Source organism: Protomyctophum bolini (assembly GCF_963924005.1).
Source record: "Protomyctophum bolini genome assembly, chromosome: 14".
Classification (NCBI taxonomy): Eukaryota; Metazoa; Chordata; class Actinopteri; order Myctophiformes; family Myctophidae; genus Protomyctophum; species Protomyctophum bolini.
In genome coordinates this window covers 24,841,204-24,859,264 of record NC_137875.1, presented here as the reverse complement: position 1 = coordinate 24,859,264, position 18,061 = coordinate 24,841,204, and the positions used below count along the sequence as shown (strand labels likewise).

At 40.7% G+C, this 18,061-nt stretch overlaps 1 protein-coding gene across 7 annotated transcripts in view; it reads left to right on the top strand.

The window, feature by feature from the left end:
- dst (dystonin) overlaps positions 1-18,061 on the top strand; it is a gene marked incomplete at its 5' end in the record, with an annotated part of 146,716 nt that overhangs the window by 58,948 nt on the left and 69,707 nt on the right. For all 7 annotated transcript variants that reach the window (XM_080781613.1, XM_080781614.1, XM_080781619.1 and 4 more), the window contains 21 exons: positions 295-388; positions 506-660; positions 793-1,210; positions 1,379-1,507; positions 1,976-2,053; positions 2,176-2,337; positions 3,390-3,494; positions 4,067-4,162; positions 4,410-4,535; positions 4,832-4,984; positions 5,308-5,462; positions 6,504-6,630; positions 6,973-7,156; positions 8,022-8,179; positions 9,553-9,731; positions 9,843-9,981; positions 10,091-10,284; positions 10,571-10,733; positions 10,990-11,073; positions 11,213-11,320; positions 11,412-11,510. In XM_080781613.1, the coding sequence (XP_080637739.1) occupies positions 295-388; positions 506-660; positions 793-1,210; positions 1,379-1,507; positions 1,976-2,053; positions 2,176-2,337; positions 3,390-3,494; positions 4,067-4,162; positions 4,410-4,535; positions 4,832-4,984; positions 5,308-5,462; positions 6,504-6,630; positions 6,973-7,156; positions 8,022-8,179; positions 9,553-9,731; positions 9,843-9,981; positions 10,091-10,284; positions 10,571-10,733; positions 10,990-11,073; positions 11,213-11,320; positions 11,412-11,510 (3,106 nt within the window). The remainder of the gene's footprint in view (positions 1-294; positions 389-505; positions 661-792; positions 1,211-1,378; positions 1,508-1,975; positions 2,054-2,175; positions 2,338-3,389; positions 3,495-4,066; positions 4,163-4,409; positions 4,536-4,831; positions 4,985-5,307; positions 5,463-6,503; positions 6,631-6,972; positions 7,157-8,021; positions 8,180-9,552; positions 9,732-9,842; positions 9,982-10,090; positions 10,285-10,570; positions 10,734-10,989; positions 11,074-11,212; positions 11,321-11,411; positions 11,511-18,061) is intronic.

Sequence of the window (18,061 nt, the reverse complement as noted above, 5' to 3'; positions counted from 1 at the left end):
AGACACGTCATTTACCAGCAGCCCTGTCTTTTTCAATAACAACTCAATCTATGGACCTAGGTGAGGTTACACAGTCAGCCTTATCTCAGTGTGGTGATACACTAATAATGCAAAACAATTGTTCACATAGTTTTAACCACTTAGTCGTATGGCCGTGTCATGTAAAAAAAAGCAGATCCATATGCTCACGGCATGTTGCGTTGCAACGCTTTGTGAGCTTGCAGATCTTTTTTTTTCTTTTGTATAGAGAAGTGTCTAACTTTATTTTCTTTTTTGCATTTGTTTTGTTTTTAGACTTGAGATGTTGCAGCAGATTGCAAACAGGGTTCAACGGGACTGTGTTAATGGAGAGGACAAACTAGCATTAGCTAGAACTGCCCTGCAGTCTGTAAGTATCCTCTGAGAACTGTACTATTATTATTATTATATATTTTGTAATTCTATTATTTACCTTTTTTTGCATATTGTTGATTAGTCAAGCTTTGCCTTTCTTATCTTTGCAAAGGATGCAAAGCGTCTTGAGTCGGGTATCCAGTTCCAGAATGAGGCGGAGATCGCTGGCTACCTGTTGGAATGTGAGAACGTTCTCAGGCAGCAGGTGGTAGACATCCAGATTCTCCTGGATGGGAAATTCCACTTTGTAGATCAACTGGTGCAGAGGTACACAATTGTATAACAAGATATGATGCTTCAAATCTTAAAACAATGAACCGAGGGGTGCGTATATATATATATATATATATATATACAGTATATATATAAACATTTGTCATGCTTCTCGTTTACTTACAGGGTATCAAAACTGCGGGACGACCTTCTGGCCCTTAGAAGCGAGTGTTCTTCTGTATACAGTCACGGTCGCACCTTGACCACGGAGCAGACTAAGATGATGATCTCTGGCATCACTCAGAGCCTGAACTCGGGCTTCTCCCAGAACCTATCGCCGGCCCTCACTCCAGGATCCCCATTCACCTCCAGCCTGACGACGTCCCCCACCTTGACCCCCGGCTCGCAGCCCGCTTCGGTCCAGGCCTTTCTGGGTGGGGGAGGTGGTGGTGGGGGCGTGGACCCCACCTCTCTCATGCACATGAAGCACATGCAGATCCGTAAGCCCCTGGGGAAGGCCTCTCTGGTGGACCCCAACATGACGGAGGAGGAGGCCAACATGAACTTTGTTCAGGACCTTCTGAACTGGGTTGACGAGATGAAGGTAAGTGTTCAGCATTAGCCCCTCAAGGCCACATTTCTTTTTTTTTATAAACCATTAAAATAGGCAAAGTATCACATCATTAAAAAAAAAAGTTCACATCATGTCATGTCACTCATGTGAGTGTGTGCGTTGGACATGCAAATATATATTTTCTTTTCTGTGTTGAAGGTGAAGTTGGCGCGTGCTGAGTGGGGTTCTGACCTGCCCAGTGTTGAAACACATTTAGAGAACTACAAAAGTGTACACAGAGCCATAGAGGATTTCCAAATGACTCTTAAAGATGCAAAACTAAATGAGGTATGTGCTGTGTGCAGTTTAATTTTGTCTTGTTTTCTTACATTATTAAGCATTAACCTCAGTTTTGATAATTGTTTAATCTATTCCTAATCCTGTTGCATTCTCTGTTGGTAGTCTGTACTGTACATACATGTAGGCCTATGCATTCATATGGTGATATATCCATGCATGTACTTAACTTGTGATAGACTTTACATTTATAACTTAATTTTTAGACTGTACATTTATAACTTAATTTTTATACATATGTTAAATTATTCAGATCTTTAGTGTGTGTCTAGAATATAAGTGTATTTATGTTGATGTTATCTTTATTCTTATTTATCTTCTTATCTCTTACTCTTACCTGTACCTCTCCTGTGTTTCACTCTTTCTGCCATTGCTGCTATGACACCTGCATTTGTTTCCAGGAATCGATAAAGGTTTATCTTATCTTATCTAAAATTCAAACGTGCTTTTCTTTTTCAGATTCAGATGAAACCACCTCTAAAAACGGCTTATTCTGAAAAACTGAACAAATTAGAAAGTCACTATGAGAAGTTATTGGTAAGTAATCTGTTGAACATTCTTTGACATCCTATAACGCAATGCAACGGTGTAACAGTGTTGTTTTGTGAAAACAAATTTGGGATTTATTAGGGATTTATGTTTATGTTTATTTATGTCAGAACCGTTCTAAAGAGCGTCAGAACAACCTGGAGAGTCTGCGTGATTTCGTCTCGCAGGCGACCCAGGAACTAATCTGGCTCAATGAGAAAGAGGAAGAGGAGGTCGCTTTTGACTGGAGCGATCGTAACATCAACATCTCTAAGAAAAGACACTACCATGCAGTAAGTCATTTTTTTCAGGATGGCACCCTCTAGCTTAGTGGTTCCCAAACATTTTAGCTCAAGGCCCAAAAGAGAAATTTGACGTTTGCCCGGGACCCAAACTAGTGAAAATAGCAGATCTACAAGCTCACAAATCGCTGCTTGCGCCGTGTTGTGAGTTTGTAGATTGTCTATTTTCACTAATTTATGGAATTTCTTACATTTTTATTTACTGATATAATCATTGCATTTTGTCTTTTATTCATGAACAATTTGGCTTCTTTGGGAATGTTTTTTGAAAATATTTTGAAATAATAATTAAAACAAAATGGACCCATAACAATGTGTCCACGACCCACAAATGGGTCCTAACCCACTGTTTGGGAACCAGTGCTGTAGCTCCCTTGTAAATAATCTATACATTCCCAGAGGACTTTATAGTATCTTAGTGTTGTCTGTGCTAAAGCATGGATGCACAGGCACTACAGGAGCCTTTTCATGTACTTAATTAATCCTACAGGCCTGAGGCCCTCCCATGGACCAAGATATATACCTGTGTAGTCCTGTACTCCTTTATCAAATAATTATGTCAGTGATTCTTTTCCCCCTACTGCAGCACAGGCAGCTCTATTAGACAGGATGGTGTGGGGGGAGGGAGTTACTAGTTCTTCTAATCACGATGGCTCTACTAAGGAGCGCCTTAAGGGGAGGAAAACACTGAAGGAATCAGAGGGCAAGCGTTAGATACTGTAGGGGCCCTGGAACATGCTAATTTGGTCGTTTAACAACTGCTAGGTCATGGGTAACGATTGAGTTGTATAATGTTAGGATACGTTTATTTTACTGGAAGGGGTAAAATCCTGTCCACTATACATTTAAGCTATAATTCAATCCTGCATTTTAAAAACTGGGGGGGGCGGGGGGCGGAATCTGTGCCATATTATTGCAAATTCTCATACTCTGTATTGGTTCAGTTATGAGATAGTGGTATCGGTGCACCCCTAATTTGTTATTAGGATTTATATCTGTTACCCTGATTCTACTGTAAATACACGTACGTGTCTTCATTCCAGGAGCTAATGAGGGAGCTGGATGACAAGGAAGGGTTGATCAAGGGTGTGCAGGACAGGGCTGAAAGTCTCCTGCTTGAGAACCACCCTGCCAGGCTAACCATTGAAGTAAGCCCTGCTCTGATCTCTTTAGCCTGAACTGAGGTCTGTGATAGTGACTATAGTAATACTAATACTTTATTAGGGATCTATGCTGTGTTGATTTTGACAGCAAATTTAGATTTAGTTTTAGTCATAGTCTTTCCATTTAGTCTTAGTAGTAGTAGTACTACAAATGTTTTAGTGTCGACTATAAATCTTTTGGTGGGCCTTGATGGCGTCGTAATGGCAGATTTTACACTTGGTTGCATGCTGAAAAATATTGTCTTTTAATTCTACTGGATCTCTTCTCCACTAGTCCCACCCTAACATTTTATTCTAGTTTTTTTTTTGGACAAAATTATCAATATATTTTGTCTTAGTTATAGACGTCATCATAACTTAGTTTTTATTTAGTTTTCATCAGTGAAAAAAGGTAAACGATGTTGTTTTCGTTTGTTTTTATCTGAGACATTTATTGTGAATGATTATATTGTTATATTTTCATAGGAATCATTCTGCAGGTTAGATATCAGCCTAAAGACCTGTATGTATGTCTGTATGTATGTATTAATGGGTTTCCATGTTGTTTTGATCTATAGGCATACAAAGCTGCCATGCAGACCCAGTGGAGTTGGATACTTCAGCTCTGCTACTGTGTAGAGCAGCATCTCAAACAGAACTCTGCCTATTTTGAGGTAAGGCTATGCTTAATTTATACCTACTGTAGTTGCATGGCAGTGTCACAGATCTACCAGCTCACAATGCTCAACATAGCAGATCTACAAGCTCGCAATGTGTCACATCACAACCCGTTGCAAGCTTGTAGACCTTCTATTTTCAGCATGCAGCTGTAGTAAGTTTAAAGCAGGCTTTACTACTATTGCTTGATTTTATAGCACAAAGTCTCCTCAGTTGATCTGGCGATGCTTTTGCTCCATGTAGTTTTTCAACGATGCCAAAGAGTCCACGGATTACCTGAAGAGCCTCCAGGAAGCCATTCAGAGAAAGTACAGCTGTGACCGAACGAGCAGCTTACACAAGCTGGAAGATCACATTCAGGAATCCATGGTAAGAACACTTTTTAAGCTTGTAGATCTGCTATTTTCAAAAAGAAGAAGATTTGAAAACGTGTGAAATATGCACAATGAGTACTTTCTACTTTTGGTGCATTAACTACATTTTGATGCCAATACTTTAGTACGTTTACCTAAGTACATTTTTAATTCCTGACTTTTACTTGTAACAGAGTATTTCTACATTGCAGTATTGACACTCTAACTTTAAAAACAAAACAAAAAGTTTTTTTTCCACCACTAGTTGACAGGAATGAAATGTGTGTGACTCACAACTTTTATGTCCCCTAGGATGAGAAAGAGCAGCTTCTTCAGTACCGCAGCACGGTAGCGGGGCTGGTGGGCCGAGCCAAAAGCATTGTGCAGCTCAGGCCCAGGAATCCAGACAACACAGTGAGGTCATCCATTCCTGTCAAAGCCATCTGCGATTACCGCCAGATAGAGGTATTATGTTGGCCATTGTTTACGTTGTTTAATGTTTAATTTGAGTATGAATGGTGTGGACTGTGGACACAGAAATTATGCAATATTACTATTTACCGGTAGTGGTCTAAGTTTCTCCAAAATAAAATATTCAGGGGGAGAAAAAAATCTAATATTCATTATTCACATTACTGAAAGCATGGAATAGGGACCACATGCGATATCCTTCGTAAGTCCACCTGTGGTCCTCTGATCACCAGTAGAAACCCTGGACCTTGATAGGAATAGTGTTGAAAACCACTGGGTTAAATGAACACTGGGTTTATATGGTGCCACTCTGCCAGATAACCATCTACAAGGACGACGAGTGCGTGCTGGCCAGTAACTCTCACCGCGCCAAGTGGAAGGTGATCAGCCCAGGAGGAAACGAAGCCATGGTACCATCAGTCTGTTTCACCGTGCCACCCCACAACAAGGAGGCTGTGGATTTGGCCAGCAGGTAAGCTTTTTTCCCCCTTTTTTTTACAAATTATTTGAAAATGTTAAAACGATTTTTGAAAATAACAGATTTGTAAGCTTGTAGATCTACTATATAAAAAAGAAGCTGTTCAACAATGACATGCCCAAAATCCGGACACCTGGGTTAATGTGGTTAATAAATACATTTGTATTTTAACCGATCTGTATGGTAGAGTAGTACTATATACTAGCCCTTACCCGTTGTGAGATATTTGCCCCCGGCAATTGCCCCCGTGGGGGGTACTGCACCCGGTGTGTTTTTAATTCACTAATACATTCATTATTAATCATTAATGTGTCAAATCGAAAAAAGGGCTTCGTTAAGACCTCCATATTCATATGGTCAATGCCTGTGTGAAAAGTGGGAGTGATTGGTGCAGGCAAATGAGGAGATACGGCGCTGTTTCTGACAGACAGACTGACAGACAGACAGACAGACAGACAGACATTGTTAGAATTATTATAGTATGATAGTATGATATTACTATGTATCTACAGTGTAGTGGTTGGAGGTGGTTGGAGGTGCTCTCCCTGCTCTTCCATTGAGAAATGTTGTAGACCCTTATTCTCGGTACGACACCTACTGGTTGACAAGTAGTACTGCCACGAGCTCATAACTGCAATATCTCTCCAGGCATTGAGTGCTGGAACCTGGGCTCCAATGTACAGTATGTTGTATTGGCTTGACATTAGTTGGATGAATGGGTGATAATCATCTAATCGCAATTATTTTGTCCTAATAGTCGTGTCCATGTTGAAAAATGTTCATACATAAAAAAAGTTGAAATAGCAGATCAACACGCGTTGTAAGCTTGTAGATCAGCTATTTTTGAAAATAATTGAAAGTATAAAATGTATAAGAAATGCTGGTAATTTCTTGGTATATTTCAGTTATTTGTACTGTATTGTATTGTATTACGAAGCCTAAAAGGCAAATGGAATTGTAATTTATTTTCATAATGTTCCAATTTCCGACGCCAAAAACAATTAAATCACACTACTTTTTTGCTTTTTCCTGCAGAATTGAGCAGCTGTACCAGAACGTGTTGGCGCTGTGGCATCACTCCCACATCAACATGAAGAGCGTGGTCTCCTGGCACAACCTCACGGCCGACATCCGATCCATCCGCAACTGGAACGTGTCCTCGGTGCGTCTGAACATTTCTGTTACTGTCTCTGTCGTCATCGTCGGAAGTTTTAATACGACGTTAATTTATAAGCATTATCAGTTAAAATGAGACGTAATTCAATTATATTTTATGGGTGTCCCCACCAGATAAAAAAATATAATTTCACTATAATTCAAATGGAAATAAGAAAACACTAACGCTAAATTAAGTGTAACATATTGCCATTTAAGTGTCCCCATTTGAAATGTGGGTCCGTGGCCTAATGAAATTCAGCGTGGTAAGGTTTGAAGTGAACACATACTGTAGCTGATTCATATTGCATGTCGGTTGCAAAGTGACACGTTTCTCTAATCCGTGCAGATCAAGACAATGTTACCCGGCGAGCATCAGCAGGTCCTGAGCAACCTCCAGTTGCACTTCGAAGATTTCCTGGAAGACAGCGAGGAGTCTGAGGTGTTCACCGTGGCCGACCGTGCACAGCTGGAGAGAGAGGTCACCGCCTGCAAAGAGTATTACGAGGAGCTACTGAGGTCGGCTGAAAGAGGCAAGGCTTCCATGACTGTACCAACAGGGGGTGTTGGTGTACGTCGTAGAACACTGCACCTCGAGGGAAACACGTGGCTCTATAAGCCTATTATGTGTAAAGTTAATGCTTTGTCTTTAACTGTGCTTTTTGAACTGGATTAAGAACAGTCTCAAGAGCTGTTGTTTAGCGCAATGATTCTCAAAGCTTTTAATGACCCCACACAGTTTGGTACTGTATGCATTAGACCATGGAACGGGCCCATTTGGGTCCTATACCTATAATCCCTACTTTGAGATTGAGAACCATTGGTTTAGTGTGCCGCTTGGGCAAGAAAAAAAATACTATGATACTAAGTCAAAATGTCATAGTGTTACAATGTACTTGCTCTGTAATCCCCACAATATTATTGTGGGGATGCCGCCATCTAGAGGGGCATCTTTGCACTGAAGTGAATAATGTGAGACTGTTGGTTACACTAGCAGTGTTTTAACATCTATTAGGACTTAGAACAGTTGCTATTTTCCAAACTTGGCTCGTGTTCCATAATGAATAACTGTTTAAATTTGTTTTTAATTATTATTATTACAAAACGTTTTCAAAAAACATTTCCCCCAGAAAAGCAACCATTAAAACAAATTAAATATTTTTTTTTCAGTAGTTTCATGAAGAAATAAAGGAAAAAATATCAGAAAATCCAATGTTTACGTAGTAGTGAAAATCTATCTACAATCGAGAGACATCAAATTTCTCTTTTGGGCCACAAACAAAAATGTTTGGGAACCACTGCTCCAGATGACGCATTAAAACTAAAAAAATATATATATACAGGAGCAGTGTATCATAATAGTTTTCCCTGTTTGTGTTGTTTTTTGGTTTTAAACAGAGGAGCATGAGGAATCTGTGTACAATCGCTACATCTCGGAAATACGCAACTTCCGAATGCATCTGGAGGCCCATGAGGAACATCTGATCCGAGAGATCAGAACTCCACTGGACAGAGATGACCTGGAGCAGAGCCTGCAGCGCATCACAGAGCACCAGGTACAGCATGCGTCTAACATACAGCATCACAGAGCACCAGGTTCAGCATGCGTCACACAGCATCACAGAGCACCAGGTACAGCATGCGTCTAACACACAGCATCACAGAGCACCAGGTACAGCATGCGTCTAACATACAGCATCACAGAGCACCAGATACAGCATGCGTCACACAGCATCACAGAGCACCAGATACAGCATGCGTCAACACACACAGCATCACAGAGCACCAGGTAGAGCATGCGTCTAACATACAGCATCACAGAGCACCAGGTACAGCATGCGTCACACAGCATCACAGAGCACCAGGTACAGCATGCGTCTAACACACAGCATCACAGAGCACCAGATACAGCATGTGTCAACACACACAGCATCACAGAGCACCAGGTACAGCATGCGTCTAACACACAGCATCACAGAGCACCAGGTAGAGCATGCGTCTAACATACAGCATCACAGAGCACCAGGTACAGCATGCGTCACACAGCATCACAGAGCACCAGGTACACCATGCGTCTAACACACAGCATCACAGAGCACCAGGTAGAGCATGCGTCTAACATACAGCATCACAGAGCACCAGGTACAGCATGCGTCACACAGCATCACAGAGCACCAGGTACAGCATGCGTCACACAGCATCACAGAGCACCAGGTACAGCATGCGTCTAACACACAGCATCACAGAGCACCAGGTACAGCATGCGTCACACAGCATCACAGAGCACCAGGTACAGCATGCGTCTAACACACAGCATCACAGAGCACCAGGTACAGCATGCTTCAACACACAGCATCACAGAGCACCAGGTACAGCATGCGTCTAACATACAGCATCACAGAGCACCAGGTACAGCATGCGTCTAACACACAGCATCACAGAGCACCAGGTACAGCATGCGTCTAACACACAGCATCACAGAGCACCAGGTACAGCATGCGTCTAACATACAGCATCACAGAGCACCAGGTACAGCATGCTTCAACATACAGCATCACAGAGCACCAGGTACAGCATGCTTCAACACACAGCATCACAGAGCACCAGGTACAGCATGCGTCTAACATACAGCATTGCTACACATTGTGAGCTTGGAAATCGGCTATTTTCAAATGGCCGGAATATATAGTGAGCTGAATGTGTTTTTGTAATTAAAATCTACAAAGTAACTAGTAACTAAAGTTTTCAAATAAATGTAGTGAAGTAAAAGTACAATATTTAGATCCGAGATGTATTAGAGTAGAAGTAAAAGTAAATACTAATGAGTAATGAGTACAAATGCCTCAACATTTTACTTAAGTACTTGAGTAAATGTACTTAGTTACGTTCCACCACTGATCATGATTATTATTAATCCTCATGCTTGCAGAAGAAGACAGCAGAGCTAAACCAGCTGAAAGAAGACCTTGAGGCCATGAAGGAAAAGTGTGAGCTGTTCCTCAGACAGGCGTCAGCGTCTCCGTCAGTCCCAACCCTGTCATCTGAGCTCAATGTCCTCACCCAGAGCATGAGCCAAGTCCACTCCATGTCAACCATCTACATGGACAAGTAAGACGGGCCTTCTCTATCGTCTAGAACTGAATGCTACAGTAGCATAATACAGAAACGATTACTTGGCAATGAGAAGTGTATCCGAATGAAGTTTTGTCTTTGGTCCAGGTTGAAGGTTGTGAGTTTAGTGGTAACGCACAGCCAGAGGGCAGAAGGTCTACTTAAACTCTTCGAATCCAAACTCTATGAGGAAGATGACATGAACTCTGACCTGAAGTCCATCGACACAATCATTTGCACGCTCAAGGTAGTGAAACTCCGTTTCGAACACCATAATGCTTCAGTGATTTCGTTTTTCAAGACCTTACTCAAAATAATATTTTGTGGTGAATATGTTTTTTTATTTTGTTTTATAGCAATGGCGGAAAGAGATTGATGAGAACCGAGAAGTGTTCCATGACATGGAGGATGAGTTGCAGAAAGCGAGCACCATCAGCGATCGCATGTTTAAGGCCCACAACGAGCGTGACTTTGACCTTGACTGGCACAAGGAGAAGGCTGATCAACTGAGTGAGAGGTGGCACAACGTTCACTCTCAGATTGACAGCAGGTTTGTTGCTTTTGATCAGACCAGGCTCTCCTGCAAATCGTGGGTGAGCCTTTAACCACTTAAACCCCATATGGTTGAGCATGGTTGAGTGCCTCAGGGTTCTATGCTAGTGTATTTTCTGTTTTCTGTTATTATCGGTAAAGCTTTTGCAGAAAATCATGTCTCATTGTGAATTTATCTGCTATTTTCTGCGAAAGCTTTGCCCACAATACAGATGCTGGGGTTTAAGTGGTTTTAATGACACTCAAACATAACTCTGCAATTAACATTGTTAATTTGATTTCAGGCTTCGTGATTTGGAAGGCATCAGCAAGAATCTGAAATACTACAAGGATTCTTACTGTAGTCTGGACGAATGGGTTCGAGAAATGGAATCAGCTCAACTGAAGGCCCAAGAGAACAAACCCGAGGACAGCAAGGCACTCTCTGAGCTCCTGAACCAACAGAAGGTAGGACCACTTGTTGTATAGTCGTTAGATATGTGTTCCTAGATGTATGAAAAGTGTGAGGAGACGTCTTTGGAACAAGATATCATCAACTTTATTTGATGTGGCTTAGTAACGACAGAACACTTGGTCCAGCAAACAAATGAAAATATATGCAACTTTGTCTTTATGCACATCCATGTTGTTGGCAGGTGATGTTGAATTGTCTGGCATTGCAAAACTATAACTGACCGTGAATCATTTAAAATGTGTTTTTCAGGTTCTTGTGGCTGAAATTGAACAAAAACAGAGCAGAATTGAAGAATGCCAAAAGTACTCTGAGCAGTACTCATCTGCTGTCAAAGTAAGCTGATTTCTACATTAAATGTACAGTATTTTATGGTAAATGAACCGTTCTCAGACGGGAATCTGCAGTATTCCTGTATAAGCATTTGTATAGGCTTCAGATAATGATTATACCTAAAGCCCGTTTCACAATTTAGGATTACGAGCTTCAGCTGATGACCTACAGAGCGATGGTTGACTCCCAACACAAATCTCCACTAAAGAAGCGGAGGATGCAGAATACTTCTGATGCCATCCAACAAGAGGTGAACCACGACATGTTATATGGAGCTTTAAAGCAGTAGTCCAGGTGTTCTCGGTGCTAAACAAAGTATTTTTTGTTTAATTTTACCATAGTTTATGGATCTTCGAACCCGCTACACTGCTCTGGTAACCCTGATGACACAGTATGTGAAGTTTGCCAGTGAAACGTTGAAAAGAACCGAAGATGAGGAGGTAAGGCTTTCATATTTTTTATTGCTTAAATGGATTTATATAATCTGAAGGAAAAATATTCCTTAATGACCATTCTGGTGTCAATTTTATACATGTCTACTCTCAACTTTGGCCGGATATTTAACATAAACATAAATCATTTTTCTAGATTGATAATATCATATTATGTTTTGGTCCCCATTCAATATGACATTCATGTTGTAATGGTGTTTTTGATCGCTAAGAGGACTTTCACTGTTGAGCAGGATTTTAATATGCCTGGAATAGAAATGATTCCTTTCAACATTTTACAGTTTATCTTGAAGAGACATTTAAAAGCACTGTAATGTTTAGCCAACATTGACTTAGTAATTCAAGTAAGTTCAGTAATGTTCCAATAATTATGGAGAAATACACAATATACATTAAATCCGAAGATTATGCCATTTTCGGACAAATGGCCCATTTATGTTGAATATATGGCCATAATTGTGTTAGACAGTGTCATGTGTTGATGTTATAACTGTAGTATAATGTTGACTATTTGAGTTATTTGTTGGATTTTTGTATGGGTTCTTGATCTGTGGTGTCCATGTTGTTTAAATCCCTTTTCAAACACTTTTGTTATTTTCTTTATGTAACATATTCTGCCTTCTTTGTAAGGAACATGCATGTAATTTACATGTACATGCACTGTTATATAAATCTTTAATTCTTGTTATTATTTCTTTTGTGGTTGGGATTGGTTGAGGGAGAGTAAACCCAATAAAACTTCACTTTAACTTTATACTCATATAAAGTTAAAGTATTTCAGTATTTCTTAAGGAATGCCTGGCGCTAAATCGTTCATACTAGTTACTTTTTGACAGAGATTAGATAGAGATCAACACCATTATGTCCAGTTTAAAAGGTTGCAAACATAGTGGCTCAATTTGTCTATAGGGGAAAAACAGCAGATATCGTATAACAAGATTGAGTTTAGTTTTATGTTTCATCATTTTGTGTCAATATTGACGGTAAGGCACAACCAACTTTGCTGAGTCATTTGGTTTATTCTGAAGAATCAATTTGGGCAATGAACCTCCGCATTGATTAATCTACAGATTAACACGTTTGCCCAGATCTTGTAAGAAAAGTAAAAGGGAGTTACTTTACTGGTTTAAAAGCCTTTAAAAACACTAAAATGCAATGAATACAATGCAAACAAATGAGTTTTTCATAGAAATGCATGAAAAGTCCTTGTTTCCTTGATGCATACTTGAAGTCTCTTTGTGACCCTCAGTGCTACTTGGGTTATATTTTCCCTTTCTATTCAGCATGAATGATGATATTTGCTTCTTTGCTTGGATGAAGCAAAGTCATGACATTCTGTATGGCGTGTGCATACAGAGTTGTTGGTTATGGTGATTTTTCCAGGGAAGATCAAGGTCTTGATCATGGCTGATACACTGATGACACTACATGCCATTTCTGTGGGAAATTGTTTATAGTCTCTCCAGGATTGTGTTTTTGATGTGATTATAGCAACCACACACTACTATTTATATAATTAGTAATAATAATTACAGCCTTTTAATATAGTATAAAATATCACCTTTACATGTAATTGGTATTATTGAGGTAAATAGACACACAATAGTGTGTGTGTGTGTGTGTGTGTGTGTGTGTGTGTGTGTGTGTGTGTGTGTACACACTTATTCACACACACATTCCTGGAGAGACTCACTAACAGTCCTGCAACACTTTGTGGTAAGGATTAGGACACAAATATGATTGAAAAGTATATATTTTTCTCACATTTTCTTTCTTTCTTTCAAACATGAAAGTGGTGTTAACTCGTTGTTTTGCATTATAGAACAGAAAGGCTTTAGAAAAAGCTGAACATGTGACTTGGATAGAGACCATGCAGCTGCAAAAGGTTGCCGGAGAAAAAGAGTTTAGCCAGCTTCAGTGTCACGTACAAGAGCTAGAGGCTGAACTGGCTGAAACGCGAGCACAGGTGGACAAGCTGGAAGGAGAAGTACAAGCACAAAAGTTGACCAATGATGATTTAACCATTCAAAAGTCTAACCTTGAAGAGGAGGCTCATCAATATCTCACTGAACTAGAGTTAGCAGTGGAAGACAAAGCTGCTGTCGAGCAGGAATTAAGTAGTGCACGAGAGTCAATTCAGCAGTTGGAGGACAACTTGAAGATGATAGGTGATTATATGGAAGAGACTGAGAAGAACAATCAAACACGTAAGAACAAGCTCAAGGAGAAGGAAGGTTCTGAGGCACAGTTGCAAAACCAAGATCACTCTGTGGAAATGCATGTGGCCCAGCAGGCCCAGTCATCTGACCTAAAGGTAGTCCACAGTGAATCACGGTCCGCTGCAGTTCAAGAAAACATCAGCGTACAGCCAAGTCGAGTCGACACTGAGAGAGATGAACTGAAGCACAAAATAGAAGAACTAACCATTCTGAAAGAAAGAGCTGAAATGGAGATCAAGACACAAAAGTCAGAGCTGAACTCTGTGGTTGTTTATAAAAATGTGGCTGAGAAGAAAGTGCAGAATTTAAAGGAACTGTTGGATGACAGCGATAATAGACTGAAGCAACTTCAGAAGGACGTGGAGACAGAAAAGAAAAATGTGAGACAAACATCAGAAAGTCTCCGACAAGGTCACTCAGACCTGAAGAACTCGATCGACCTGTTTCAAGAGCAGATAAAATCTCTCCAGAGGGACAAGACTTCATTGGAGCAGAAAACTGCTTTCCAAAACACAGAGGTTGAAGGTCTTAAGGAGCAGCTCAAGATCAGCCAAGAAACGCTACAGAAGAAGAGTTCCATAGAACAGGTGAACAGTCGCAGGATTAGCAGCTTAGAGGAAGAGTTGTCCTCCAAACTGTCAGAAATAGATCAGCTGAAGTTCACATGTAATGAACTGATGAACAAGAATGTGTTCTTGGACAACAGTATCAGGGCATTCCGGGTAACTGCTGAGTCACTGAAGATGGACAAATCATTCTCTGAACAAAAGGTCAAATCTTTAAATGATGAAATGGAGAGCTGGAAACAACAGCTTAAAAATGTGAAAGAGGAGATCACTGTAAAGACTAAATCTGACCAAGACACTAAACACAAATGTAAAAATCTTGATGCAGATCTTCAACAAAAGGGATTATTAGTCTGTCAATTGCAGACGCAGATAGAGGAGTTGAAAAAGATGAACATTGACATGGAGAAGACGATGAACAATATGAGAGCTCAACTCGATAAGGCAACCTTAGTAATGGGAACCCAGGATCAGCAGATACAAATTTTCAAGTCTCAGTCGGAAGGCACCAAATCGCAGGTTCGAATTATTGAAGAGGAACTGCTGAAGAAATCCCAGACCTCTCATGAGCTTCAAATTAAACTACGGGACTACAATGCCGAGGTAAAGAAAACATCTGAGCTGCAGCAGAAGAACAAAACGCTTCAGGTAAACCTCACAAATTATGAGAAAGAAATGAAGACCCTGAGAACAGAGCTTACCTCTGTGCGTTCTGAGAGGAATACAACCAACCAGAAAGTCCTGGAGCACAAAACTGAAATTAATGATTTGAACATAATTCTGAAGAAAACAAATGCAGAACTACAGAGAGAATCTGCTGAAAATCAAAACTGTCTCAATAAGTTAAAGGCATTAGAAGTCGAGGTTCAGAATTATAAGCAGAGTATTAAAGGAGTGACTGGAAGCTCGGAGAAAATAGTATCTAATCTGAAGCAGGAGTTAAATACACTTCAGAGGGACAAGAGAATAGCTGAAGAAAAACAAGCTTACTTGAAATTGGAAGTTGAAAAATTGATCACCTCTCAGAGAAGATTAAATGATGAGTTAGCTAAAGAGACCCTGGAAAGAAGAAACAAAGAGTCCAGAATAACAGCGCTGGAGGCTGAGTCTTTCAAGATAAAAGTGAAAGAAAGTTTTTCTAGTTCTGAGTCTGACAGATCTTTATCAAATATGAAAGAAGAAATTACAATCGTACAGAGAGAGAGGACTAAAGCTCAAGAGAAATGTGTCTTATTGGGATCTGAAATCACAGTGTTGAAAGAAAAGCTCAACCAAGCCCAAGAGGAGGGCAAGCAGAAACAAAATGAGAATTCAGTATTTCAGCTGAGATCCCAACAGCTTGAAGAACAACTGGAGAACTGCAAGGGCATGCTTGAGGACTTGAAAAGTAAACTGGATCTTCAGAAGAAAGCCTATGAGAAACAGCTGCTGTTGGTGCAGACGGACATGGAGCAAAAGATCACACTGCAATCAAAAGAGCACTCTGCATCACCAGAGATCACGGTGCATCAGCTGCATATTCAAATGGACAAACTACAACAAGAGAGAACGTCTCTCAGCCGTGACCTATTAAAAACCAAATCTCAAATTGTTCAACTGGAAGATGACAAAGTCAAACATAAATCAAACGTCCGTAATCTAGAAAACCGTGAAAAGGAAAAGTTAAAGGAGGCATTAAGACTGAAAGAAATGTTGACGGAGACTGAGCAGAAATTGAGAATCAAGGAAAAGGAAGTAAAATCCCTCAATGAAAAAATGTTGATCTACATCGAAGAGGTGAAATGCTTTCAAGAGAAAGTATTGAAACTAGAGGTCACGATGAAGACCAGAGAGAAGGAGAAGGAATGTTCAAAGTGCAAGCTAATGGAGATGCCAAAAATGAAAGAAACATCAGAGGTAGGAATTACCTAAATTCAATATCATGAAGCAAAATACAATATATATATATACAATAAATAGTAAATACATAGGCAAATATTCTATAATTACATTACAAATAATGTTGCTATTGCTTAACATTGTTTATGCATAACAATAATTATATCTCATGGTTGTTCCATTGTCCTTTTTACAGATAGCAACAATGAACAAAGACAGAACAATAGAAGTGAGAAGAGCAAAACAAGAAACAACAGAACATGTTCAGAGTCAAAGCCTTCAAAAGGAAAAAACAGCCATACAACTGAACAGCTCTGCTACTCAACGTACATCTCTTCATCAAAGACACATACAGACCTATACCGACCAGAATGATATTGAAGATTCCATCACAAGTGAGAAAACGGATAGAAGCCATATTGAAAGATCCTCTCAGTCCAAACACATGCCTGCTAAGGTATTTCAACAAGAGGAGAGGGAGGTGAAGCAGAGTTCCACTTCGGCCTCACGAAAACTCCTACGCATCAGAACCATTATTACGAAGTTAATCACAACTAATCGGTTGGACCAAGACATTTTGCACCGCTTAGAAGAGGGTCTCGTCACAGTGGAAGAGGTGCAAGCATCTATTTCTCAGTTTGTCATCAGACCGACTGCTATTGCTGGAGTGTACGTGGAGTCGAGCAAGACAAAGATGTCCTTCTTAGAAGCTGCAGAGAAAGGCCTCTTAGCAAAGACCTATGCAATTGAGTACCTGATGGCTCAGGCTGCAACGGGCGGTATTATCGACCCAGTCACTGGAGAAATGTGCTCGGTCCTAGATGCCCTGGATGCGGGCCTTGTGGACGCAGATCTGAAAGACAGACTAATAGATTCAGAGAAAGCAGTCACTGGCTATGTCCACGGCAACAAAACACTGTCCGTTTTCCAGGCAATGGAGGAAAGGATGCTTGATAGACGCTTGGCGAGGCAGATCTTAGAGGCCCAGATAGCCACCGGAGGATTCATTGACCCCGAGGTTGGCAATAGAGTACCACTCATCACCGCCGTGGAGCACAACCTTTTCAATGACTTCACTCTACAGAGTCTCTACGATCCAGTCGGCAACCCCAAAGGCTTTCACAATCCTGACACCAGACAGAAGGCATATTACAGCGAGTTGTTGAAGTCATGTCTTTATGACACCGACGGCGGTGTCTACCTTTTCCCTTTCGGTGACAAGCATCTGTCCAGCATCTCTCCGAGAAGTTCTCATAGACTATGTGTCATCAGCAGCGTGTCTGGCGTGGAAATGTCAGCATATGAAGCATATAAAGGGAAATGCATTGACGAGAGCACCTATCTATTTCTATCTCAACAGGACAGTGAATGGCAGGAGGAGTCCATTGATGATGTTAAAGGGAGCTCACGTAGTGTGATTGTTGACCACAAAACCGGAAGGAAGCTTTGTATAGAGGCTGCTTTAAGTCAAAGGTTTCTTGAGACAACTGAACTTCTGAGCTACCGTAATGGGTTCCTCAGTATCTATGAGCTTGCAGACCTCATACTTTCGAGAATGGTTGTAGTCGAGGATGCCAACAGCCCTGTCGCAGGTCTTTGGGATGTCACCCAGAAGAAGCGCCTGTCCGTTCTTCAAGCTTTTCAGCAGAACTTTATCGATAGAAATACTGCCTTAAGGCTTCTGGAGGCCCAGGCATGCACCGGAGGCATCTGTGAGCCCGCATCTGGGCAGAAAGTGATGATCTCAGACGCTCTAAGAAGAGGTCTGGTGGATGAGACATTTGCTGGACAGCTCCAACAGTTCGAGAAGGCGTATTTTGGCATTGTTCATCCACAGACTGCCAAGACTGTGTCTGTCACTCAGGCCATGCAGGAA